Here is a 27,877-nt window from a genome sequence, read left to right as displayed (position 1 = left end):
TGATTTTCATTTGGCAGCTTGCCATGTGGTCAGAGTGACAGACACCAGAACTCTTTAACACATTTAATGGGATTTTTCCTTCCATTTACACTATCATAAATTACAAAGCATATTTCACTTCACAAAATAAAACCATTTCCAGATAATTTTTGTGACAGTATTAAGTAGTACATAACCTACAACAAATAGTCCTGTACAAGGCAGGAGTATCTATGGAAGTATTGGGAACTCAGACTATTTAGCATTTGCTCTGCAATCTGGGTTAATCTATCTAGCCCTTAGTTATTTCTCTAGAAGACGACAAATTTACAGTCATACCCTCCACCTCCCTTCCTTATCATAGTTACACATATTTTTCAATTTGAATAGAAACATGTGCTCCCTGAAATAATTCAGGAAACTGCATCTCTGAGTTACCAAGCATATGATACAAACGATCAAGATGAGGGATTATTATAATTTTTTTTGTATTGAAAATTGAGTTTGGTAGTAAAGTATGTTGATGTTCTATGCTTGCAGAAACGTCTCATGCTGAGAAACAGTTTTAACATTAGGAATAAGTTGCAGTTAGACTATGAACTCTGTAGGTCAATGTTTGTGAGGGGAGAAAAATATTAAAATTTGGTAATAATTAAATTTACCAACTCCCACATTTCCTACGCATTCTTTTTTTTTTTTGTAAACAAACCATCAGGAAACACATTCAAGATAAATACCTACATTTTTAGCAGATTTACTGTACGTTTATAAATACAGAAACATGACAAAACATAACTCGATTTTTACAGAAAAACCAAATCCTTCATAATTAACCCAAAAAAGTGCTAACTTTTCAACAAGGCCAGAAAATATCCAGTTTCCCAGCATCACTTAATTTACATATTACTGTTATCCAAGAAAAATCTGGCATATGAAACTGATACTACCACCAGGACTTTTGAAAAATTCTCAATACCAGATTTTACATGGGAGTAAAAAAAAAAAAAAAAAAGCAAACACTGTATGTTTTGGGAAATATCAAATGGCTAAAAGTGTACAATCTTAGGATGCTAGTGCCTAAATGCAAAGAAACCTAAGGAAAGCTGGAATACACACGAGAAAAGAATTAAAACACTTGTAATGAAAGAGGTATGTCAGGATAATACTGCATTAGTGGTAATTGTTTTCAATATATCATAGCAAAAATGCAGGAAAGAATTATGTGGAAAATAATCAATGCACCGCATTGATTTATAGTTTGCTAAAATAAAATGCCATTCTTTCAGCTAGGTAAAGTAAAAATATCTTTATAATATAGGTTCTGTTTCACAATTGACATATATAATTATGTCTCATGGAGAGGGAAATGTATAGGCGTATACAAGAAACACTGATTAAGTACCTTTTTGCTTCTCTAGCCATATTAAAATATGTTTTGTGTTTCTTAATAAGTTAACAATAAAATTGTTTGCAACTTCTCAAAACAAATATACATCTGAGGCAAGGCAAAAGATAGAAGGTAAGAGGATTTTTTCTGACCTTTTTTTTTCCCTTCTACAAAGAGGCATATGTCTATGAGACATAGGCTTTCCCTAAACATTTTGGCATCCATCTGCAACTTTGCAGAAATTGAAGTGCAGTCAAGGAACTTTTCTTTTATGTTTAAAAAAATTTAAAGAAATGTTGTTTTTCCTTCAAACTAATTATTTTAAAACAAATGGCTTTGAAGATATGCCTCTCTGTCTAAAAGAGAACATCTTCATTTTCTATTAAAATCTGCACAATTAACTTCTGGTACCGCATGTCATTCAGCGTAGCAAGGGTACTGTCCTCTGGAGGTCTCATTAAAGTAGGCCCAAACACTATTCCCAGGTTTTCAGCATTCATAAAATTATCCTTTTCATGCAAGGTAACCCTAAAATAGAAAAAAAAAGAAAAGAAAAAAACCGTAAGTAGCTGTTTACTTCCCAGAAGAAAAGAATATATGCATCTTAGTCTGTAGTCCTGCTTCACATCAAGCATTGGTAGATAACGACGTTTTTCAGTAACAATTTTTACTTCCACTCAATATAGTAACTGTTTCCACAGCAAGTACAATGCAACTACAGTGGGGCTGTGATTTCCAGTGCCTTTAAACACTGCTCACGAGACTCTTGAGTGATTTTTCCATGTGGCTATTCATTAGGGTATGATAATGATTTAAATAATGATGTATGGAGCAGTCCTCTACCCTACAGTAACTACAGTTCTCTGGCACGTTGTACTTGGTGTGCATCACACCGCAGGTGTGGATGTGCTTCCTGAATATGAACCCAAATTTTCTTCTGATTACCAGTGACCCCCATGCTTCCAGCCTGCAGGAATCCACACATTCACACATTTCTGCCTTGCTGGTTGCCTCAGGCCAACCAGCAGCTGAGTGACTCTGATTCCTTGTTATACTTTAGGAGCGTGCTGAATCCTGGAGTAGTCCAGAGAGGTGGCTTTTTGCTAAAGTCAGACTGCTATGACTGCCATCTATCCTTGACAGAGAACAGAGGCACTTCTAGGAAGGAGCCCAGGCTGTTTTGTTCCCCGACACCGGTCATATATTGTAAATACAAAAAAAGGTAGGCTATGTGTGGCTGGAGCAAACACAGGCTGCCAAGGATGCAGAGAAGTCATCCCTTAGGCCTGCTGGAAAATGCAAGATGTGCTCAGGGTTTCCCTCCAGGTAACAGAGCTGGATCACATCAGTATTGTCCCAGCAAGCCTTTGGCATTTGAGTTTGGTCCTGAGAGTGCTCTTGCACTGCAGTGTAGAGACAGCCGTGGTCCCTTCATCAATTGGTCATGGTCCCTCATGGACCAGAGACTCGCCGTTACTACAGGTAACTTCACCGAAGTTTCACATCTCCTCCACACACAACTCCTCTGCCAGCGTGGAGCACGTCTGATTCTGGAACCAGCTCTCCTGGCAGCAGCTGAGACTGCCCCTGGCCATGGCAATTGCCAGCTGGGCAGCAGTGGATTTGCTCATGCCATCAGGGGAGCACAGAGCCTGAAACCAGAAGTAATCCGGTCTTCCCTTCTTTGCAAGGTCCTTATATGACTAGGTTTTTCTTCTTCTATTGGCTCTCTGCAAAGAGTGGCTCTGTCACAGAAAAACACTGTTCCTCTTTGCTTTCAGGACAGAAGTCCATTAGTGCCCCTACTCACAGTTACATCCTCATCTTCTAGCACAGGTAGCTGTGCTTTGCAGGGAGAAAAGACAAACCAAGGCTGCCTAGCCCAAGCCACCTCTGTGTGAGTGTAGCACTCTGCTTTCCATCTGTGGCTGTATGCAGCAGGGATGTCGAACAGCTATGCAATGCCACATACATCTTACTAGCACCTCTGTGCGGGAGCGTGGGGCTTCTTGCATGGCCTGGGGTGAACACAGAGAAGATTCAGCTGCACAGCTTCACTGCAACGTCAGCATGGATGGAGTTGTATGTTTTTCGCCACAGCGGGGCTGCTCATGCTATATTATTTCCTCCAATTTTGAGCAAAAAATTATCAGAAAGAATGTTCCATTTGACTGAAGAAAACAATTAATTGACTGACAAGCTCATTTTTCATTGCTGATATTGTCCTCTGCTGGATTTTCCTGACTGCACTAGGTTATTGTTTCAATGGAGGAGGAAGAAAGACAACAAAGACAATAAACAGATTCAGGGAAGGTAGCTCTGATTTTTCAAAAGCAATACAAAACTTACTCAGCTTTGATTGAGCTCAATTTAGCGTCCCTTCCATTTGATAAAGAAATAAGAAGTGCTTTAAACAGCAACTCAGTGCAGTTTCTTTTCTGTTGAGAAACAGTGCTGGTGTAGAGGCTGTGATCCTGCAGTGATCCTGTTTTCTCTGTGCAGGAAGAGCCCTACGGGGCTGGAGTTGGGACTCTATGTTTAATCTACAGAACAGCATAGTCTGAACCTAAAGGATCCTTTCCTCTTTTGCATTCAGATCTCTCCGACAGATTCTCCATAGGAACTGACATGCACTTGATTTCCGTGCAGACGCTGAAAGCTACGATTTGGGAAAGGAGAGGAAATTCATTGCGTGACTTGCAGGTATTTGAGAGAGAAAGCTTAATCAGCTTGTTTGGACTATTTTTGCCTCATCAGTAGTTCAGCTCAACAGCTGAACCAAAGCCTGTACTGCAGTTCATGAAAAAGAAGGCAGGCAAGTCAATACTTGGCTATTAAAAATTTGCTGCCGGGACATGAAAGTACTGATTCTGTATACAGGTTGCTTGTCTACAGCCTCCATGGGCCTTCTTAAAAGGCAACGTGGTTCATCCTGAGTTGTCCGTGCATATGTGCTGACAAGGGGGGGTGTTTGCACATCTCATTTCTGCAGAGTCCGAAGAAGCTCCTGCATGCCCAGGTAATGTCTCATTGAAAGGTAAAATTACTCAGTTGTAATGACCTGAGCCGATTCAAAATGAGAAGTCTCTGCATAATGAGAACCTGATTGAGCATGAAATGCACTTCACACAAGCTCTCTGATGCAATTTTACATGAGTTGAGGTCTTTTTCTTTTCATGTTGGCATTAATATTGCAGAATAGTGCAGATCAAACCCAGAAAATACTCCAAATTTGCAACTGTGCTGCAAGTAGTGGGACAACTAAGAAGAGATCAAAAATGAAATTTAGGCACTTTTGAAAATTTTGTATGTCTTATGACTAAAGAAGCTTTGGAAAGCAAATGAGGCAGAGCGTGTTTAAAACCAAAAGAGATAGGAAATAACTGGTAGGGGCCTGTATTGCTTTTACTAGTCGTATAAAAATAGGCCCTGCTTGATTCTTGGCTTAACTGTGATGTGAGCAAACAACTCGTAAGAGACAGCTCTTTCCTTTTAGGGTTATTGTTCAGGAAGACAAATCAGGAGGTAAGGGGCGGCAGAAGGAAAGCGTGATCAAGTGACTTGCTGCAGCACATCTAGCACATCTCTAAGGTACCTACCATTCTGGTATTTTTCCAGATATTATCTGCCTCAGAGAAACGTGGCAAATCTCAATTAACTCTTCAAAGGCTTGCAATAATCTGCCAGGAAAAGGATCTGTGCTATATATGTGCATAGCTTATATGCATTTATACAAACATAGCTTGCCTGTGTATTTGTAACATTATTGTTTTAGTGGCAGTGTCCTAATGGAAGCTTTATTGGTACTTTCAGTAATCTCTCTCTTTCAAAGCAGAAAATTGTTAAGATCTTCAAGAATTATCCTACATGCCAATTAACTCACTTTTTGAGATGAATCATTAGGTATCTAAGCGTCTCGTAGTGAGCAGCAGGGAGTAACATCAACACTTCATGTATTGCTTCTAGTCGTTCATCAGGAGTGGAGATTTCTGTAAAAACACCAAACAGGAGTAATGTTAATAGGGCTCTCCATTTGTAAACACCAATAATTCAGGAAGCTAAGTTATTATTATGGAATCATTTACAAGCCATTGACTGTGCTTGGAGGGATAAATATTAAACTCATAAACATGGACCTTATCAGCAACTTCTGCATCCTCAAAAAAAAAAAGGCTTTACAAAGAAATCAGCAATGAAGACCACTCAATAGTTGTCTCTGTGGTCTGTAGCTTTATCTACAGGCCTGTATAGGTACGGTATCCGGGCTTCATTAAGTGCTTCCTAATACTCTGCCTGGAACTGACTCTTTAAAATCTTACATAAGATTACATTAGCCTTCAACACCAGATGGGAGTGTGGATATATGCTTTAGAGACTGTGCTTGAGTATATAAGTTTAGCTAGAGATTGAAATGACGTGGAATTACATAAACAAAGATTTCTGAACATCTTAAATACATAGGTATCAGTGACCAGAGAGCATCAGTGCTCATTTGCCAATCTCTCTAAAAATCTGAGCATGATGAGCATCTGAGCAAAATGATTTACATGTATTTTACATGAAAAGTATGGATTCCTAAGCTGCTGAGTCAGAGTTGTATTTGCTGCATGATGTTCCATACAAATGGCACCAGTTTACATGAAAAGTATGGATTCCTAAGCTGCGAACTGAGTCAGAGTTGTATTTGCTGCATGACGTTCCATACAAATGGCACCAGGAGCTTGAAATTTTAGAAGATTAAGAATCTTTATGTCCTGCTTTTAAGAGATTGGTGTATCGACGTGATAGGAACTGCTTCCTCTGGGCATGTTCTTCATAGGACTAGTGACAAGCAAGAGTAATTTCTCTGCCAAGGAAGAAGAGGAGAGTGCAGGAGAGAGGTATCTGGAGTTGCATGGGGAGTGCGAGGTGGGGTAAGCCAGAGGGGAAGGGAAGGCAGCACAGTTGCACAGACAGACCACTCTTCCTGCTGCTTATCCATATACTGGGTTGCATTTCAAAATTACTAAGGATACTTTTTAAAGAAGAAAGCATGCTACTTCTTAGACACCTCAGGTCTTTTGACATTTTTTGCTAATAATCTGATTTTGATGCAATCCACCTGGTGAGTTTTCCCGAGTGACTATCATTATGTGGAAGGCTGTGCCCTGGAGAGCAGAATTTGAGGCAAATCTCATCTCTCTCTGCCAACATTATGGCAATGAAAGCTGCTGTCCTCCTCCTTCTCTGGTAGTGTGCACCCATGACCTGCCAGCTCTGGGCGGGGGTAACTGCAGATCTTCCATCTGGACACAGGTTAGGTACTATAGGACCTAATGAATGGTGGATGCGCCTGAATTGTGGGGCAGGTGTGGTTTGTGGTGTGCCTCATTGCTCTGATCCCCCACCGACTGAAGGAGGGGACGTGCTTGTCAGTGGGGCAGGTTTGTTGCCAAAGGAGGCTGCAATATAGGAGATGGGGAAAATGGTGGGGAAATGGGAAGCACCCTCAAGGCTCACACTGTTCACTCATCCCTGACCGATCACGGGTCACCCAGTCTTGCATGCGTCTGCAGCCGTGACACCAGCCCTGGGATAGTGTACCTTCATGATGTCCCATCTGCAATAACATTCAGGCAAAAGTTTCATGTGAAAGAAGGACGTGACAGAGAAGTAATGAACAGAACAACGCCCTTGCTTCCAATTTGTTGTCTGTCTTTTCTTTTTCTTTAACGTGGACAGCTTTATGGATGGGAAATGTAATTAAAGATTGGTACAAATTACTATGCAATACTTACTTGCTGCCTCTATGAACTTGGAATAGGTGTCGTAGGTGATCACGGGAATCGGTAAGTCTCTGAAGTATAGCTTCAGTGCTCCGGCAATGATGTTTATGTCTGGATAAATACTGGCAGAAATATCAGCCTTGTCACCATCTAGAAGAGGAGGAAGAAATCTTTTTGAAACCAGGCTAATTTTGACCGAAGCGAGGCTAGGCTTCTAATTCAGATTTATTGTGTCCAACCTGACAAGAAAAAACAACCTGAAAGCATTTGGAAGTCTTAAATGAGAATATATTGCTACCAACTTCACGAATATGAATGAGGAATGGTAGTTTCTTTATCTTTTAGTAAACAATTTATTTGCTTACGTCTTTTGGAGAGCTTGGTGATTACATCAACAATATCTGCAGTGTACCATCTCACACATAATGTTTTAATGTTGGATGAAAAATCATGTTAATAATATATTTATTGAATTTGGCCCATTTATTCACTGAAAATGAGCTATTAATAACTTGTTCTGATGTTGTATTTTGTATCCGCAGATCAATGCACAGGAGTGTGAACCATTCTTTTGATTTTTACTTGGGGAAACAGAGGCACAGAGAAATAACATAAATTTCCAGTGACCCTCAGGAGACCAATAGAAAAAATCAGAGCAAACATCCAAATCTTGTAAGTCCTGCACCAATCTATCTATATTGATTAGCTAGTAAGAAAACAGCCTTATTTTCTGGATGTCCTCTAATGTCTTCATATTTGACTTACTTATTTATAGCAAAGATTTGAATTTAAATAGACATGCTATGGCATTTAGCTATACAATTTATTCTGAAATGTGGATCGCAATTTGTTAAATGAATATGGATACTTGGATGAACAACTAAATTGATGAATTATGCAACTGAAATGACATACACCTTGTTTGCCACATATTATAACACAGTTAGTCAGAACTCCATTACAAAGCACTTTTACTCACGAGCTTAACATTTACAAGTGTTGCTGGCAAGCCCTTGACCAATGCATGGCTTGCAACAAGTGAAATTACAAGAACTAGCAGCGAAGCTGGATCACTATTATTTTTCAAGTTCAAATGACTACACTGGTTTGGTACTACCTAGTATCCTCATACCCACATTTTTCTCCAGACGGAGAAATTCTGCTGTTCTCCCCTCCTGGGGCCTGTCCTTGGCGGTATTCCAGTAGAAAGACAGGTTAGGACACTGGTCAAGCAGGGGCTGAGGCTGTCTGGATTTAATCCCCAGCTTTACCTCAGGCTTCTTTGAGATCAGCTATACCCTGTAGTCCTTATTCCCCACCTTTCAAGTGAGGATAATAGTGCTTCCCTCACAGGAGGTGGTGAAGATTAGGACCATATGGTGAGTGGGGCGATGTGAAGTTATGCTTGCTTGAACAACAGAGAGGAGTTTGCTTGTATCTGCCAGGAGGTGCAAGCACCAGCTCGGGCTGTTACCACCGAGGTGCTGACATGCTGTAAAGCCATCGCCTTGCGTGTCTCGCAAGTAGACATGCCCTGATACAGACAGATGAGTGGGTGTGCTCGATACTCGGCGTCTAAGATGGTGATAAAGGCTTTCACAGCAGAGTAAAAGAGTTTATATTGATTGTAGACATTTTATACAAACCTATGGCATTAATCTTGAAGGGATATGTCCTGTTCAATGTATGCACATAATTCTCATTAAGACTAATAGCACTACATGTTCTCATCAAGAGGAGATTATATGCTTAAGTGTTTAAAACAAGCAGCCTTTCTTGATGCAGCTGAGCAGTCCGAATACATCCATCAGCATTTAATTTAATACAGCATCAATAAGACCTAGGAGGATGTTTACACTGCCCCAGTCTTTTGTTTAATCCACACGTTCCAGGCACGGTAGCATTAGTCTTGTAAAGCTTTGTGTGGAGAGCTCTATTTAATTGATGGACACTGAGCACTCAAAATGCTCCACTGAAAACAGATACCTCCAAGGAGCCAGCAGCTGCATCAGAACAGATACAGCAAAGCAGAAGGTTGCATCTATTATCCAGGTCAACAGTACACTAAATGGAAGTGTTATTTATTTAGTACTTTTACAAAGCAGCCCAGCAAGCTTCCTTAAAGGGGCACTTCACCTAGAGGTACTTCAAACTACAATGTACTTCAAACATACCTCTTACTTACATATTCGCTTACTGTAGGAAAAATGCATTAATTCCCGAGTCAAAAATTTTTCTCTTCACTTCAGAAACAAATGTACATCCATTGGAAACGCACTGAAGATTATTTTAAAGTGAGCGTAACAATACATCTGTTATAATATACCTACACATTTCTGCAGTGGGTATATAGGGGAAGGTGGATTTTTATTTTCCTTTGGTAGATTTTGGATTGTCTTTTTTTTTTTGCCTTTCAGTTTCAGCAATTGAAGGCCCTTGGCAGGCTGCACTTATTTCTTATCCTCACCAAATTCCTGGATTTGTATTTTTATTTAAACACACTTAAAATTCAAAGCACTAAGAAACCTACACATTTCTGCAGTGGGTATATAGGGGAAGGTGGATTTTTATTTTCCTTTGGTAGATTTTGGATTGTCTTTTTTTTTTTGCCTTTCAGTTTCAGCAATTGAAGGCCCTTGGCAGGCTGCACTTATTTCTTATCCTCACCAAATTCCTGGATTTGTATTTTTATTTAAACACACTTAAAATTCAAAGCACTAAGAAAGGAAAGTTAATTAATTGCTGGTAAATTCATGACACATAGTTCACAGAGGATCCTCTGCAGTAGCATACTGTATGAACTACATCTATTTTATATGGTACCTTCTGCATTACCACAATCTTTTTTTCCACTCTTCAATACAGTAACGTTCCTCAGATTGTAATTAGTATTTTCAGTATCATTGAGGTGGCCATATGTTAATACAATCTTTTTTCTTAATTTTGGATTACAAACATATAGTTCATTTCAGCTTTACAAACCTAATCCTACCCAAATCCCGTCATTTCTCTTTCCTTGTTACTTTGACTCTCAACATATTTTGTTGCATGATGTTGAAGTTTGAATATCTCAAGACAAAGAAAGTCTTTATTCTGTTCCTTAAAGGTTTCCGTTGACTTTGGATGCCATAGAAATATATCAATAGTTTATCAGAGAATGAAATGGAGTAAGTATTACATTCTTAAAGCCTCAGCTATGCCCTCTGAATACTGAATTACATTTCTACTTAAGTTCCTTTTTCCTTAACGTTTTGTTTTTATTGCACAACCTTTGCCATGCTAATGTGCTTCTTCGTGGTTTTTCTTGGATTTGGCATTTGACAGGTTTTCAGCTATGCTGGCAAAAGAATGACTATGAGTTAGGATGCCTCTAAGTACTCATGTAATATTTAATAGCATAATATTTTTAGCAAGTGTATTGTACCAGCCAGTCATACAAACGAGTGGGGGGACAGAATGCACTGGTGACAATGGCAGCTTTGTGGATAAAGTGCACAATGAGTGTTCTCTGGATGCCACAACGCCACAGCTCAACAACGCTGACAGAGAGCAACTGTCGTTCTACAGCACCAACATTCACCAGATTAAATAAATCCACATTATTCCCCTCCTTCTCATTACAAAAATCACTAAAATGGAACATTGTCAGTGCCTCAGAGAGCCTAACGCTAATTTACAGTAAGGGTATTTACACTACTTTGGCTTTGGAAGGGAGTCTTAGTTTAAATCAGATGAGGACCAACTTATCCCTGTTTTTTCAAACCAACTATCACAGCTTCATTGGGCCCAAATAATATTATGTGGGATGCCATTCTCTTCCCGAGACGTTAACTTTCAAAGCTGCCTTTGCTTTTCTGTTCTCGCTCCAATTCTTAGGAAGCAACAAGTGAGTGTCCCTTTGGCAAAGCAGAATTAGTCAGAGGGAAGGCTGGCTTCTCATCATTGTGCCCCTTCAGCTGCACATGAAACCAGCAGGAGAGGTACCCTACCTACGGCTGAGTCAGCCCCTGCGCCTCATCGCTGTATCATACCGTCTTCTGGCTCTCTGTGGCTTGACGAAGAGCTTGGGAAACCAGAAAGCTTGATGGCGTTATTTGAAGGATGCATCCTGGGCATTAAATGGCAGGACTTGTTTATTTTCAAACCCATTTATTAAAAGCTGTATTTCCAGAGATGCAAAAGCGTACTGGCATTCTAGCCAGGTGCCTGGGGACTGACTCGGAAACGACGGGCAGGGAGGGACCTCTGTAATGCCAGAGTGCAGTGCTCTGCTACTGCAGGCACCACGCCATATAACCCTCCTCTTAAGCCCCTCAACTTCCATTATAAAACTAGTTAAGGTTTTTATCCCTGCTGTTATTAGGAGGTTGTTTCAGAGCCTTGCTTTCAGGTGGTTAAAAATGGTCTTTAAATTGTCAAACTAAATTTATTCCTGGCCAGTGTATACCCTCGAGTATTGTGCCAGGACTATCCATTAGATTAAACAGTTCTCTTCCCTGGTTCATTCCCCTACTCTCACCTTCTCCTTTGACAGTGAACTATCCCAAGCTCTTTTAAAACACGTTTAACTTCTGCTATCCAGCATGCTCCAGAGATGTCTGAGATAGTGACGTGGCCACAGATATGGCTGCTTCTGCTGCAACACCTATCTATTAACCAGAACTGATCAGGAATTTTCCATTTTATATTTCAGACACAAATTTTCCTTTTTTTTTTTTTTTAACTTTTGAAAAAAATATGTTAATTTCCTGTAGTGAATGTGGAAACAACAGTTCTGTAAAGCTCCCACAAACTTCATTTTCTGGGCAGAAAATGAATTTGAACAAAAACCTTCCAGGTGTTGCTGGAGGTGAGACCTGCCACCACCTGGCTCTCAGCTCCCTTCTCTCCCAGCTCTGTCACCTGGGACAGAGATCTGGGATATTCCACATCCTTGGGATAGTCCACTCCCTGCTGCTCTGGCTTCTAGGGCTAAGGAGGGGTAACTGGGCAGCAGAAAAGCGATGTTCCTACCTGCAGAGCTGGGATGCAGAAAAGAGGGTGGGGTCCCTGTCTCTGTAAACTTGGATCTGACAGGGAAGCAAGCCCTGAGCTGTCAGGTTGGAAGCGTCTTGCCAATTCAACCTTCTGCCAGCTGACAACCACATTCTAGCTGCACAATCCAAGTCAGAACAAAAAATCTATTTTGGTTTTCTTTAAATCTCTTCCTGCAAAAAACTCACAACTGCTTTTCCATCTCTAGTTCAGGGAGAAAACATTTTCAAAACTGTAAAGTGAAGTTCTCAGCAATATGCTAGTCATGCAGTTCTCATAACAAGGGTTTGTTCACTGTTCCACTGCTTTTAGCATTATTCATGGCAACACTCTCTCTTTCCTTTCTTATCCCTTTTCCCTCATGAGATGTTAAAAGAAGATGAAGACACAGCTTTTTATCAATTTGTGCCCAATGGTTTTCCCCACAGCCTGTGTATATAAACTCTGTTCTTGCTTTCTCCACTTCCATGTTTATCCATGCTTTTCTTCCTTTGGAAATCCAATACTGCTAGTGACCTTACTATTCTTGTTTCTAGGTGCTGCCTTCTTTGCCAGTAAATCACACTTTCTTCCTTGCTGTGGGTCTAATTCAAGTGTGTGTTGCCACCCGATTATGCCATGAGTATAGGCAATAATAAAAGATACGCTATCTGTAAAACTGAACTGGCTCCAATGATTCGAAGCATTTGCAAAGGAGCTACAGCTGCAGCAGTATTCAAGTCATGCTCAGACATAAATTTCCATCTGCTTTCTTCAAACTCTTCCCTCTTCAACCTGTGCTTCTCCTTCTGGGTTTCATTCAGGTTCATACACTCAGAGGAGAATTAACACACAGAACAAAAGGGTTTGCCAGGCCAGATCTACCTGCAGGGAGCAGAGTGGGACCTACGGGGACTGTGACCCTCGCAGTAGCACTGCTTCATGTGGCACACCTGCGACATGTATCTTCCTATGATAGCAGTCATATCACTGTGCATCTCTTTCACCCAAATCATGGCTGACCTATGTGTGTATATGCATATGTTCACAACTGCAGCATCCAACACATTTTAAAAGATGTATTATTTTTAAAAGGATATTTCGGTATAGCAAGAAAACAGTCACTTCAAGAATTCCTAGTTGGACTTTCTTTGCCAGTGACATCTGCGTGACCAACTGTCTTCAAACAAAAAAGTATTCAGGCAAAGTAAGTGTAAGACGTGCCACCCATAGACCTTGCTGGCCCTGCCCAGCCTCCCCTGGAGCCCCCAAACCTCCTGCCCATGGGCCCCCAGGGCCCCCAGTCCCTGCCTAAGCGACATCGTAGCTGTCTTCAGCTTCAGCTGGGTCTGCACCTGGCCATGTACCCTTCTGGTTGGTACCCTGACCCCCAGGCTGACTTCCTGGCTTGACCTGGACCTGCCTCGTCCCCATGGGCTTGCGATCACTGGGCTGTGTCTGACCCTATTCCCTAACATGGGAGAAGAATATTTATGTAACTTCTTAAATGTACTCGAAAATGTGTTTTCTGTTGATGAAGGCCCTACTCTGCACCCACTAACATATATACTTAAAATTAGTCCTGTGTGCAAAGACTGTGTGCACAACCAGAACCCAGGTAATCAGCTAAATCAGTTCAGAAGGGCTACTAGGATGGTAATAATGATTAACAGGTAGTGTTTTAATTATTAGTTTTTCAATATGCTGTACAACCAATCTCCCCATTGCTCCTCTCATCTGTTGTGCAGATGCAATCATGTGCACAGTGGTGCGGTGCTTTCTACAAGGCTACATGCAGAATGACTTCCCAGTTGGAGTTCCTGGTTCTTAAACTCATAAATAGATTATCGTATTGTAAAGCACTGAGTCTACTAAAGATAGGACTAAGAGCTTTCCCCTGGTACTATCTAGGCTCGTACTTGAACTAGGAGCCTAGGCTGTGCTGCTTGGTTGAGGAATCATCCAGTCCCCCAAGCACTTAGCCTTCTGCCTGCCATTACTTACTGTTTAACTATTCCTTCCAACTACGAAATACGATTTCTTCTTATGAAAATCACTACAGATTAATTTGAGAACTCAGAAAAGACAGGTTGCTTTCTGTACTTCTGCTTATATGCCAGTTTCATTACCACAGTACCTATATAAACACAAGAACTGAGAAGTCCTAGAACCGAAACCTTAGATTAAAACTGTACAAGGTTAAAAAATGGTATACCTCGATCAAAGGCCATTTTCACATCTTCAATGTGCTCAGTGAAGCCTGAGACTCTATAGAGGCCCTCGGACTTTAAACCTGAAACAAAAAGGTTTTGGTTAACTTTCCTTCAGTAACCAACAAATATTCAGGCTTAAAAACAATAAAGCAAGAACAACAGATCTAGTAAGTGTAGCAAAATATTCATTTCAATGTGAAACTCTGGAGCATTTAAGGAAGGATCAAGGTAATTTTAAGTTCTTTTTTAAAGGATTAAAGAATTTTAGAATTTATACTTTCTGATTTTGTTAGGTACACGGTTGATTATGTTAGAGGAAAATATTGCAATTTGCTAATGGTGGGGCATGTGATGTTATCATGATTTATTCATTTGATGTGGGAGATTTTCCTGGATTTGGCTATAATTAATAAAGCTTTAGAGGTCTCTTTTCCTTTTACCAGTTTCTTAATGATAAATAGCAATGCAAGTAAGAGACTGCCTTTCCCTATGAGCACGTTTGTTCCCAGTTTTGCTCTCAGCTTTTACTTATACACAGCTGACAGATGTGATGGATACTGTTCTTCTCCACATCAGTACATCCCTTCTACAGTTCACAAGAGACCTGCTCACTTGCACAACTCTCCCCCATTGCTCCACACCAACATGAAATGCAGGGCAGCCCAGCAGAGCAGGCAGAGCTAGCCAAGCAGAGTTACACACACGTTATTTATTTTCATCCCAGAGCTCCTTATTGTGACTATGCACAGTGCTAACCCACTTGTAAAAGCCAATACCCTTTGTTTTCTTAAGAACGAAATCAGTATCTTACATAGTTCTACAGCAATTAAAGAAAGAAATTTAAAGACGTTGAAAAAACCAGAGAGCGGGCAGCAGATTTTATCTTACTCAATAAATGTACAAGTAAGTGATTAGATCTCAAATGCAACGTAGCTTCCTGCTGTATCATCGGAGTAAAGCTCTTCTGTCTTAGTCCAAACTATTCTTTCTATTTGTCCCTGCAATGATGATATAATCCTGGTAGAGCTTTACGGAGCAGTGCAGGGGATTTACTTGTAAATCTTTGATTCATTTCAGTAGATGATGCGTGGCTTTGAAATCCCTATGGCTAGTATCAGTGTGTTGCCATGCAGATTACTGTTATGCCATGAATTCAACATTATGAGATTCCTGTGCTGAAGCTATTTGGCTTATTGGGCAGCATGACATACACATTTGCTATCCAAAGCAAAAATACGTGATCATTACTGTGTTGTGTTGGAGGGGATATGGTATTTCTTCAATCTGGCATCTGGCATGCTTCTGCATAGCAAAAACCTGTCACAAGCTGGAGCTTTGGCTGTGACATGCCACCAGAGCCATGGCATCCATCAGTCAGTAGCTGAGCATCGTGCGCAGTTCATGACATACCACAAAATGCCACAGCCTGTGACCTCACTTGTCTGAGTCACTATGCTCTCCTGCCCATAGTGTCCAGAAAGGTTATTAATAACGGGTTTGATTTAAACTGATTACTCTGAAATTGGAAGGGTCCCTAGGTATGTTAAAAGAAAATAATGAAAAAAGACACATAAACGTGAACTTTAAACATAAAAGTTCACTTTAAAGTTCACCCCTTTCAGAAGTGTAACGTAATACATGTTTTGACGTGTTTTCAGAAAGCATTTCAGGAAATTGCATTATTAAATGCCATAATTTAGTTTTCCTAGCTAATGCAAAGCAATGTATCACCTACACTAAAAAACCCCCTTCTTTCATCCTGTCTTCAGTGTGCATGAGCATACTACCCTATCCTAGCTTAGCGTGTAATTCAAGTTGTCTTCATTTAATTGTGTCTGCTGCTTTCCGAAGCATACAAACCTCTTGCTTCGATCTCTCGAATGCATGAATCCACAACCATCGGCCTCTGGGTATTGTGGGCTTTCACCAGTGTGGTGAGATCGCAGCAGTAGACTCGCTTTATCCTCTTGAGGTCTGGTTGGCAGTCATTGGGCACGTATTTGGAGCACTGCTTATGTACGTTCAACCCGCAGTCTGTAAACAAAGTTAATCAGGTTAATTAATTAATACTAATGCTGAGAGGTCTTGTCTAACAATTTATTTTCTTGGGCCACGTCAAGCAAGGGGCATAACTTCCCCATCAGTCAGCAAAGCTAGAATAAATAAGATGGAGATGAAAAAGACGAGCATGGAAAGCTCCTGTAAAAAACTTATGGTGGGCAAAGTGAACTCCAGCATAGTTGTTAAAAAAGCTATATAAGCTCTGAATGTCCTTCACGCACCTCTGAGCTGGAGGTGACCACTGGTGCGGTCTGGGGCGGTTCAGTGCCAGACGTAGCTCTAGGTGTTGCGTTTGAAAGGACGTGGGACTTAACTTCTGAGTGTTTTAGTTTAGCCTTTTATAAAATTAGCACAGTAATGATTGTCTTCTGCTGGCCAGCTTGTGGCTTAGTGCTCCTAACAGGCGAAGGACCTAAGATTCACCTGAGCACTCAAACTGGGACAGTGCTTTGAGCCAGCTTGCCTCCCTTCCCCTTCTACATTCCTGCAGTGTCGCATTTTGGCTCGCTCTGCCACATCAGCAGCCTCCCCATCCCTGTCTCATCACTTCACTGGCGACTAAAGTGTCCCCTGTGTTTAGTCTGTAGGTCAGTTTAGGCATATAAAATGCTGTGAAAGGCATGATGTAAAAAAGTGATTAATTTTATAAATGGTTCTTGGTGTCTTACTCCAGACTCAAATCCTACTCTTGGTTGCACGGGTGGGTTTCTATTAACTTAAACATCACTGCTTGATCTCTACAAATTAAATTTTTCTAATAGATTCAAATATTCAGCCAAATGAATTTATAAGCTTCAGTAAAGCAAACACCACCATCGTGAGTAACATCATCTCACATAACTCTGATTCCTCTTTTAATGCCTTCCCAGTCATGCCCATTACTGACAGTACCTTTTGGGCTAACTTAACACGTCTACTGTCATCACTATTAAGTTACTTACTGTTTTTTCATGTTGATTCACTGCCCGAGCTATTCAAAATGTAAACATGTCTCTATTACTTGCAGCACATTTCAGTATTATTCTCTAGAAAATATTAATCAAGCAAAGTCATATCATCACTACATTTAATGGAATTGGTGGTTTTTGTGTGTTTCTCCATACAGTTATTACTGCATAATACATTATTGTTCTGTGAAATCTAAACAAATGTGACCAGCTGCAGTTAGGATCCTCCCTGTATTGTTTTCAGTGCTGTTCTCCAAGCATGTGAAGTTAAATCCAAATGCATCTGTCTACTTAGAGTTAAATGCTGGTAATTTAATGAGGGAGAGTATTATGTTTCATACTAAATAAATAAGCCTTTTCGTAAGTTTAATGTTTTATGTATGTGAAAAAAATACAGCTCTATGCATTAGTGAGGTCAGTTTTTGCACACTTGTGTTTAAGATCAAATAGCTTGAAAAGCAAACTACTATTAATTTTCCTCTTTTTTAATGTCCTTCTCCTATTCTTTGTGTTACCATTATTCATCTACGGGCAGCAAGATGTAGCAGTAACTGAGACTGCACTTACTAAAACTTTGCATTTGCGAAAGGTATTTTGACCCTTCAAACTGCTGTCTAAATTTTAGGCAACAGCCACGTCCTCTACCCATGCGAGGCAGATGTCGGGGGCAGATGTGTTCGGTGCCAGTCTGAGACCAGGAACGCCCTGGAGGGTCAGGGCAGGGAGAGGTAAGACAGAAGCATATTCAGTTGAGACATGGAAGGGATTGAAGGTCCGTAGAAAGAAGTTATGAAACCCCATTTGCAATGCACCAAATACCATTTCACTTGCTGAATCCAAAAGCTCGTGATGTGATGATTATTGCATTTTTGCAAGATGGATTATTTTTTACAAAAGAACAAACAAATTTAAAGTAATTAAAATGCTATTAAAATGCTGATACAATTATAGAGGCATCAGAAAACTAATCCTTCTGGGAAAATGGTTGTATTTTTTGCTTTCCCTCAAGGTGGGCTACTTAAGGCTTGCAGCAACGCATGGTATTTTTATAGGAAACAGGTGACAGTCTTTTTCCAGACAAGGGCACTTCTCAGCCATTGGTGGCAAAAAGGTGAGTTATGAAGTGTAGTTGCTGGCTGGCTCTGCCATTTCCAAAGCTTGTTTCTTAAGACATAAAAACATTCAGGGATAACTTAATGACACCATAAAGAAGAATTCTTAATATATACTCCAAGGCACACGCATGACCAAGGTACTACTGAAAGGATGTCACCCTCAGCGACCAAGGGCTGCTGGCTTAATTTCTAAACCAGCTAATGGGGAAAATGACAGCACCCTAACTTGCGTGGGAGGATTTCTTGCCTTGTTCTGTAAAGTAATCCCTACCCCCCTCCTGCAGGGAGTGCAGGCTGGGGGTGGGAGGGACCCATGAGCATTTCAAGAGAAAGACAGAAAATGTTGAAAGGGCTACCTGAACACCTCACTCCCTGAGCGATGAGACCCCACATGAAGTTGGCGCAGTATTCACACCAGTGCGGACCTCGAAATGTATGGACCTGTAATACAAATGGGGGGAAACAAAAAAGAAATGGGGTCATTGGGAGGCAGATGGTCTGACAGATGGAACAACTGAAATGGATAAACAACAGAAGACTCAGTAGGAGTAAATCTTTAGCACGCAGTGCCCACATCTTTCCAAAGTCTAGATGAAATAAACCATGGGAACAGAAATTTGCTTTGATCCTGAAGTTTATCTTTCAATAGGCTTAACATAACAGAGAACTGGGCTGCATACGGCACTGAAAACAAATTGGGTTTGCTAGCTGACATTTTAGCTATAGCGGAGGGGAGGAAACCAGGTTCACTAGTCAAAGGAGAAAAAAGTAAAACAAATAATCCAAGGAACTGTAGTCAGTGCTTTTATTTGACTAGTTCAAACAAAACAGGAATGATTCAAACGCTCTTCAACAGATCACTTGAAAATAGGGGAAATGGAGTGACAGAAAGTCCCTTCGAATGCACCACATTTTGGTTCCCCATAAATCCGTGTGACCACAGATCTGGTGCAAGACCCATGTTATAAGAGCACCAGGCAGGTTCGAGCACGCTACGACTATGGTGTTACATGTGTATTTATACGCCCTTCAACACTGAACAAAACTTGGGGCAATTGCTGTAGATTTGTATCAGGGATGATAATGAATGCTTTGTGCAGCCACTCCAGGCAGCGGCTGGGTACTGATCTAATTTTGCACACTAGAATCCATTAGAGATAAAAGCAAACGACACCCTTCCCCACTCTAGTAAGTAAACTGAACTCACATAGGGAAAAGATGTCAGTAGGCTCTTTTTCAGTAGAGCAAACTTCATTTTGCCACAGTCCACACATGAGTAAATAAGGAGGAATAAAATCACCTGCGTGCTGACAGAGCCCGTGGCTCCCCAGCCAGGTTTTGCACAGCACTGCCGCTTCCTCCACTGCTTTTCCAAAGGCTACAGCAGAAGACCTTTTTATTTAAGAGGTATGTTCTGGTAAAGTAAGCATTTCATTTTCATTGAAAAGAAGAGTAAATAGTGAGGTCTACGCCCGTGTGAATGGACATGGTATGAGCTAGTTTTGGCCAGAAACTTAATCGAGCTTAACAAAACATAAATCATGCACACTCTGGCTGCTGATGCTTCCTTTTCCTTCTCTCTGCTCTTGTTTACCCATCGGGTGGATGGCTGAAAGGCCGCTTCCACCCCCTGGGATGGGGAAAGCTGCTCTTTACTTTTCATAGAGTAAAAAAATGGTCATTGCCCTTTTCAAATAAACTTGGTGAAGTTTTAAGCCAAGCATTTGGCTTACTAATGTTTTCACCCCATTTGTCTGCAGAATCACACCTAAACAAGCCTGTACTCTTGAGTCCATTGCCCAGGAAGATGAAGTATTGTGATTTTAATACAGACCTCTCTTTCTGATTTACTGATAAAAATGTGAGCCTGAGCACAAATGACTCCTGACCAACTACGCACAGTCAATAATTGCGTGAATAAGCTTGAAGCAATAGTAATTCTTCCTCCCTTTTGATAGTAAAAGGTCAAACTGGAATGTCTGACTGGTCATATTTATTTTTTGAAATGGTATTTTACCTCTCAGAAAAATGTGTATCCCTGGGAAACAACACTTTGCAATAAAGTTTGAGATAGCTAGATTGATAGATATAGACACATACTTCTTTCTCATTTCATCTTACTTTATTTTGCAGGGTGGGTAGCATGAATTTCAGACATGGCTTTTAGTGGGGGTAAACGGCCATACCTAACATCAGCTGGTGACCTGAGTTTCAGGCATATGCTCTATGTGACCTTCAGTGGATACAAAACTACAGATACAACTAATTATGCCTGCATCTTTACCATTTTTAGACTGATATCCACATAATTAGTAGGTCTGCACCTGCATTTAATTGTGGGTGAAAATCATCTGCTGTGGGAAGATAGCTAACTACGTCTTCTGCTTTGCAGCAGTTTACAAAAGCTAAGCCAGTGAGAAGTGGCTGTAAAAGCTCATTCAGGATTTTTAAAACTGCACCATTTCACATTTAAAGTCCATCACAGTTGCTAGGATATTTGGGGCCTACTTGCTCACTTTACAAAAGCTTATTTCAGCTGATCTCACTGCGGCATATTTAGGAAATGGTAGCTGATTATTCCTTGATCTTTCCTGTTATTAATGGGAAAGTCATCAACGCTGACTGAGGGCTCCATCTGAGAAGTGCTGACTGCGCACCCTTCCCTTGTTTCCTACAGCATGGTGGCCCTCAAAGGTTTAGCTCTCTCTATTCATTCACTTCAATTTTTCACAGATCTGCATTTTAGCTCAAATGGCAAGTTCCCAGCTGAAATGCCCTATGAAAAGCTAGTCTTGGTGGTTTCTGGTTAAGCTGAAACAGGGAAATATTTGCTATCTGTAACTGAAAAAAAGGAGATCTTCAAAAGTTTCTAGATGAAGGTGCAAAAAATCTCTTAAGACGCAGTTTTGAACTAGGTCTCTTATGGCTTGCCATTAATTTTAAAGAAATAATGAAGGAAGTCTTGTTCCAACACTTGAATCAGCCCGAAGTTAACAAAACATAAATCATGCACACTCTGGCTGCTGATGCTTCCTTTTCCTTCTCTCTGCTCTTGTTTACCCATCGGGTGGATGGCTGAAAGGCCGCTTCCACCCCCTGGGATGGGGAAAGCTGCTCTTTACTTTTCATAGAGTAAAAAAATGGTCATTGCCCTTTTCAAATAAACTTGGTGAAGTTTTAAGCCAAGCATTTGGCTTACTAATGTTTTCACCCCATTTGTCTGCAGAATCACACCTAAACAAGCCTGTACTCTTGAGTCCATTGCCCAGGAAGATGAAGTATTGTGATTTTAATACAGACCTCTCTTTCTGATTTACTGATAAAAATGTGAGCCTGAGCACAAATGACTCCTGACCAACTACGCACAGTCAATAATTGCGTGAATAAGCTTGAAGCAATAGTAATTCTTCCTCCCTTTTGATAGTAAAAGGTCAAACTGGAATGTCTGACTGGTCATATTTATTTTTTGAAATGGTATTTTACCTCTCAGAAAAATGTGTATCCCTGGGAAACAACACTTTGCAATAAAGTTTGAGATAGCTAGATTGATAGATATAGACACATACTTCTTTCTCATTTCATCTTACTTTATTTTGCAGGGTGGGTAGCATGAATTTCAGACATGGCTTTTAGTGGGGGTAAACGGCCATACCTAACATCAGCTGGTGACCTGAGTTTCAGGCATATGCTCTATGTGACCTTCAGTGGATACAAAACTACAGATACAACTAATTATGCCTGCATCTTTACCATTTTTAGACTGATATCCACATAATTAGTAGGTCTGCACCTGCATTTAATTGTGGGTGAAAATCATCTGCTGTGGGAAGATAGCTAACTACGTCTTCTGCTTTGCAGCAGTTTACAAAAGCTAAGCCAGTGAGAAGTGGCTGTAAAAGCTCATTCAGGATTTTTAAAACTGCACCATTTCACATTTAAAGTCCATCACAGTTGCTAGGATATTTGGGGCCTACTTGCTCACTTTACAAAAGCTTATTTCAGCTGATCTCACTGCGGCATATTTAGGAAATGGTAGCTGATTATTCCTTGATCTTTCCTGTTATTAATGGGAAAGTCATCAACGCTGATTGAGGGCTCCATCTGAGAAGTGCTGACTGCGCACCCTTCCCTTGTTTCCTTCAGCGTGGTGGCCCTCAAAGGTTTAGCTCTCTTTATTCATTCACTTCAATTTTTCACAGATCTGCATTTTAGCTCAAATGGCAAGTTCCCAGCTGAAATGCCCTATGAAAAGCTAGTCTTGGTGGTTTCTGGTTAAGCTGAAACAGGGAAATATTTGCTATCTGTAACTGAAAAAAAGGAGATCTTCAAAAGTTTCTAGATGAAGGTGCAAAAAATCTCTTAAGACGCAGTTTTGAACTAGGTCTCTTATGGCTTGCCATTAATTTTAAAGAAATAATGAAGGAAGTCTTGTTCCAACACTTGAATGCAGCCCGAAGCTTGCAAACAACACTTTTGAACAGTAAATGGGAATTTTGCTTACAAGATTTGCCTCATCTCTATTTTAAACAAGGAGAGGTGACAGCAGGTCTTAGGTTTTTGACATGGGTTTTTAGGTTTTGTCCCATCCTTTGTAACTGCATCATTACAAATGGACTGGGCTTAGATTTTTTGGAAACATGATCAAGATCTATTTACTACTAGTCCCTATCCCATCCTGCAGTCTCAGGAGACCTCTCTGTGTACACACAGAATAGGCTGGAGCTGCTTGGGCTACAGTTGACATATAATTCCAACTTTTAAAAAGAATTTACAGGGAAGTATTTCTTCATATAAGCCCAAACCATGACATTTCAGACTATACACTATAGTTTTCCTGTTCAGTCTTTCATTTTCTTTCCACAATGTCTAACACCTAACTTCTTCACTCTGTTTTCTTTCCAGCTGTTTCAATGAAAAGTTCATCCTTTCTTCTCTGCTGGACAATCTCACCCAGTACTACACTGTGTGACTGTTCTTATTGCCTTCCTGTGCTCTCACCTTCGCCCTTCGGCCTTCTGGTGCCCTTTCTTCCAAATGACAGAATTCCCCCCGTGGGTGCTATCTCATTCAGTTTTAGTCTGTGTCTGAGCCACCTTCACAGAGGGAGAAACTGAGCCGAAAGTTAAGGAGTGCCAATACAGTGGCAAAACAAAATAATCCCTTAAGCAATGTTGCAGAAAAAACCTAAAAAACTGCCTTGAATTGGAACGCGTGTTTTTTATTGGCATTATATAGTGCTGTTTCTGAAACAATTTTGTTGTTTATGTGACTGGGTTTGAAGACTTTCTATTTGCCTTCAAAGAAAGGAAGTTTTTTCAGACTTTTGCCTGAATACATGCGCATTTGTACTCTCCTGTGGACTCCTGCTGAACCTGAGCCATTTGCAGGGAAGAAAAGCTGACTCTGCTGTTATTTTTGTTTAAATACATACACATAATCTTCATGATGTCTGTAAAAGACGTCTCCCCCAAACCCTTTGTCTCCCAGAAGCAGTGTTTATCTGCAGTGATTAACACAAGGGGAAATTTATCCCAGAGCCTCCTTTCTCCCAGCAGGTCTTCTGACTTGTCCGTAATCAGCTGCCTTTACTCCACTAGCCCACCTGCAAATGGGATTTGCCCATGTTATAGTGGCAAACAAGCACAATATTGTGGTAAATGCACATTATTCAGCTGTATTCGCTCACTTAAAGCAGCACAGAGGCCTTCTCATTAATTCCTGGCCTAGAACAAAATGTGTGGAGCATCCCCAAACTCCACGCTGCTGCCCTCGGGCATGAGGTTGACCTCACCACCAGCTGGGACCCCACTGAAGTTGGCAGGTAAAGCACATCCCAAAGAGCCTGCTGGATCCTAACTGTAACGAGATGCAAGAGGACTTTGCGATCCAGTTAGGCTGACGCCCACATAGTTACAGAAATACCTCTGTGTTTTTCTAAACAGGGCTTCAGAGATTTATTCTCTTTCCTGAATTACGGTATGTCTACACTGGCTTATGCAAAGTTGTCCCGCCAGACAGACGCCAGGTCCAAACCTAAATCCATGTGACTGCGTTGTGTGCTCAGGATGAACCCAGCTTAACAAATCAGTCTGGATACTAATTCTTTTTTTGTTCATTTGCCTTGAGTGCCTTGAAATTTGGAAGAGAGGCTGAATGAGAAAGCACGGATGCTCAGAAGGGCATAACCTGGTGCCCTCACGCTCCAGACTCCAGTGTTCTTTTTTAATTTTTGTATTAGCTTGGAACAGATGGAGGGAGAGCCGTCCTTGCTCTGAATTTGTGCCTTCAGTCTATTTCTTCCCTTTGTTCCTTCTCCCTTCCAGTAGGTAAGCTCTTCGGTGTAAGATCTACAAAAATCTCATCAGCTTCGCTAAAAATGTGCCCTTCATTTTTAAGATTCTTCATGGCTAAAGGACAAGAGCTAAAGAGTGTCTGTTTGTTCATGAAGAATTGCCTATGACAAGATTATGAGTGACACTGTGACACATAACCTTTGTCCCTATGAACTGAGATGAATGATACAATACGCGTCAGCATTCACCTAAAAATGGGGAAGACAATTCTTTGAATGTCTGCAAAGCAGTGTTCTTCAGATAAATCCCATATCATCATAGCCTGAGTGCTGTCAAAAGCCATTCAGAATTTTGCCCCAAGACCCATAAAGCCATTCTTTCTCTTTTAAATAATTTATTAACCCTTTTATGTCATGAATATGGAATATATTAAAGATATGAGACTTGAATTTAGCCATCTTTCAAATCTAAATATTCTACTCTAAGCATTCTATCCACATTTTCTGTTCAACAGCTAGACATGTTCTAACATATGCCTTTGGAAAACTAACTGTATTTGCATAGTGAACATATTTGTTCATTAAGTGTTACACTTTTGACTGGCCTTTCTGGGCAATTTTTTTTAAAATGTTTCTTCCCTAAGTTTTTTATTGCCTTTACTAGGATAAAACAATAATTTCCGCTGTCAATATTCTACTCTAAGCATTCTATCCACATTTTCTGTTCAACAGCTAGACATGTTCTAACATATGCCTTTGGAAAACTAACTGTATTTGCATAGTGAACATATTTGTTCATTAAGTGTTACACTTTTGACTGGCCTTTCTGGGCAATTTTTTTTAAAATGTTTCTTCCCTAAGTTTTTTATTGCCTTTACTAGGATAAAACAATAATTTTCCGCTGTCAAGCCTTTGAATACATCTATATATTTTAATCATGTGATTTTCCAGTTAAACTATGACTCTTTTGAAACAGAAAGGAACAGAGACTGTACAACAGCTAGATTGTGCAAACACAAAGTTAACTGGGCACATGTCCAATTATAAATCAAAGCCAAAACAAGGGGAATTTTGAAGAGGAAAGAATGCATGGGTCAAAGTGGAAAAAAGTCTCAGTCATGAGAAAATATTTTCTAGTTAAACTAAAATAGTTTTGATATTAAAATGATAATGAGGGCAAAACCCAGAAAGAATGAAAGCTGGTTTAATCAAGCAAGAAAACACAGAGTATTTCCCCTTTTTCCTTCAGCGCTGATCAGTGAGATAAATATTGACTTCTGTAGACTGGGTCAAGGAAGGGGAATGGGGAAAAGGGATGCTATTATTTGCTTTGCTCACTAATATTAAATTACTGATTTACCAACCACAGCAGAAGCACTGCAGAGGACAGCAATGTCTGCACGGCAGAATATGCAGAAAAATAAGAAGTGAAGCTTTTTTGCTAAACCAGAAAATCAGTGAAATCATTTTAATCAATGCTGCTCCTTTGTTGACAGGCCCGAGATGAGTATCAGAAAATTCTCTTTCTGCTAATGAGTTGAACTATTCTGACAGTGACCCAGATCAGCATCCTCAAGGAGCATTAAGTAAACTGAGGTTTCAAAGCTGAGATGCATTCCTTTCTTGTCTTGTTACTGCCTCTTATTCTCTCTGTATCCATCCCGATAAGCATCAAACCGCAACTTGACAGCATTAGATACGGTAACGGGCTGGCATACTCTGAAACCAGCACAGTCCTTTTGGCAAAACATTTTAGTACAAGCTGCCTGGAAGGTCCGTTTCCAAAGCTGAGTCACTTCCCTACTGCAGCATGCCAGACACAGCACTTGGGGAAAAAAACCCCTAAGAATCCGATTTTGTATGTATAAGACAGCAAAAAGATGATCCATTTAAACATCCCTGTGTTTGTCCAGCTATTTGGTTTAGTTTGACAAGCAAACACAAGCTCAGATCCTATAGCTCAGTGGGACTCTCAGAGCATTTCCTTAGCATATGGTGGTGGAACAAAAGCTAGGAGACAATACCACCGCTGTGCTCCGCTTTGTTGTTAGGGAGCACCCCAGCTCCCTCAACTTCTTCTGAAAACAGAAATAGTCCAAAATGTTTGCTGGTAAAATGCTACTGGCTTCTGATAATAGCTAGATTTTGAAAAGGGGCCATTTCTCATTTAAAAATGGATACAGTTTAAGATAAAGACAATCAATATAAAGTACTTTGTTTCTGAGCAAAAAAGAAAACTGAATCTGGGCAAAAAGAGCTAAAATGCCAGTCAGGTAGTATAGTGAGTAGCAAAACCGTTATTTGGATTAAGTGCCTATGTAAAAACATATTATGAATGCAGACAAGGGAACTTAAAGTAGAAAGAAAAATGCTTTTTTCAACACTTTTCTCAGAGCTAGTATAGATGGGTGAGTGAAAACCCCATCACAGCAAAAAATAAAATGTGAGGCATCTAAACAGAACTTTTTAGCTGAAAATAATAGGAAGTTGTGCTTACCTTAAAATTGTGTGCTTTTTCATAGTTGAAGTGGTTGTCATTTTGAGTTAAGGCTGCTCTTCTGACCAAGGAGGTGATCTGTGAATAGGCAAAGAGTTTCAGAGGTTGCCACAAAAGTGCCCCCTTGACTCCCACCTTCACCCCTAGGGCCACGGCCAGGAGCTCTTGGCGCTTCCTTCCTCGCTTCGACTTGTGAACAACAGCACAGTTTTTCTCATTTTCCAGCCACAGATCCTCCGAGAACATAGCGCTGGGATCCCAAATCTTTTCCCTGTCTTCCTCGGCGCCCGGGAGCCTGACTGTAGTCAGTACGGTACAGTTTGTCCAACTGCTTCTGATGTTAGACAGCAGATTTGAAGCAGCTGCAGCCCATTCTGCCGAGACCTCTGGCATGTGACTTGAATGGGCCGTCTTGTGGGACGGAAGGAGCTTCTGCATCTGAATAAGTAACGGCCTGTGCCGTGCGATTTCTTAAGGCAGATGTGTGCCTCGAACAATAGCCCGAATTCATACACTGAGCAACCTTTACCCCCCCCCACCGCCCCGAGTGGTGGTCTCCAGCTAGGTGCTGCCGAAATACCGGCCGGCGGGGGATGGTGTTACAGCTT

The 27,877-nt window shown here is 40.7% G+C and overlaps 1 protein-coding gene across 1 annotated transcript; it reads right to left on the bottom strand.

The window, feature by feature from the left end:
* Positions 1-50: 50 nt before the first annotated feature.
* On the bottom strand, positions 51-27,704 carry CHN2 (chimerin 2). Its single transcript, XM_009288581.1, has 7 exons — positions 27,270-27,704; positions 18,837-18,921; positions 16,218-16,391; positions 14,360-14,437; positions 7,144-7,281; positions 5,250-5,355; positions 51-1,894 (listed from the first exon to the last, which is right to left on the bottom strand). The coding sequence occupies exons 1-7, from the start codon at positions 27,660-27,662 to the stop codon at positions 1,723-1,725; spliced, it is 1,146 nt and encodes a 381-aa protein (XP_009286856.1). The 5' UTR covers positions 27,663-27,704; the 3' UTR covers positions 51-1,722.
* Between the last annotated feature and the right edge of the window lie 173 nt (positions 27,705-27,877).

The sequence above is a fragment of the Aptenodytes forsteri genome, unplaced genomic scaffold (assembly GCF_000699145.1).
Source record: "Aptenodytes forsteri isolate BGI_AS27 unplaced genomic scaffold, ASM69914v1 Scaffold9, whole genome shotgun sequence".
Taxonomy (NCBI): Eukaryota; Metazoa; Chordata; class Aves; order Sphenisciformes; family Spheniscidae; genus Aptenodytes; species Aptenodytes forsteri.
The sequence above is the reverse complement of the archived record's forward strand: the minus strand, read 5'-3'. Positions and strand labels throughout refer to the sequence as shown.

Bases quoted from the DNA above. Each gene is read 5' to 3' on its own strand.
- CHN2 (XM_009288581.1), bottom strand. From the start codon at position 27,662: ATGCCAGAGGTCTCGGCAGAATGGGCTGCAGCTGCTTCAAATCTGCTG. The intron at 14,438-16,217 runs GTTTGTATGCTT...TTTTTGTTTCAG, and splicing joins TCGAGAGATCGAAGCAAGAG to GTTTAAAGTCCGAGGGCCTC. The intron at 7,282-14,359 runs GTATACCATTTT...CTCCTCTTCTAG, and splicing joins GAAAATGGCCTTTGATCGAG to ATGGTGACAAGGCTGATATT.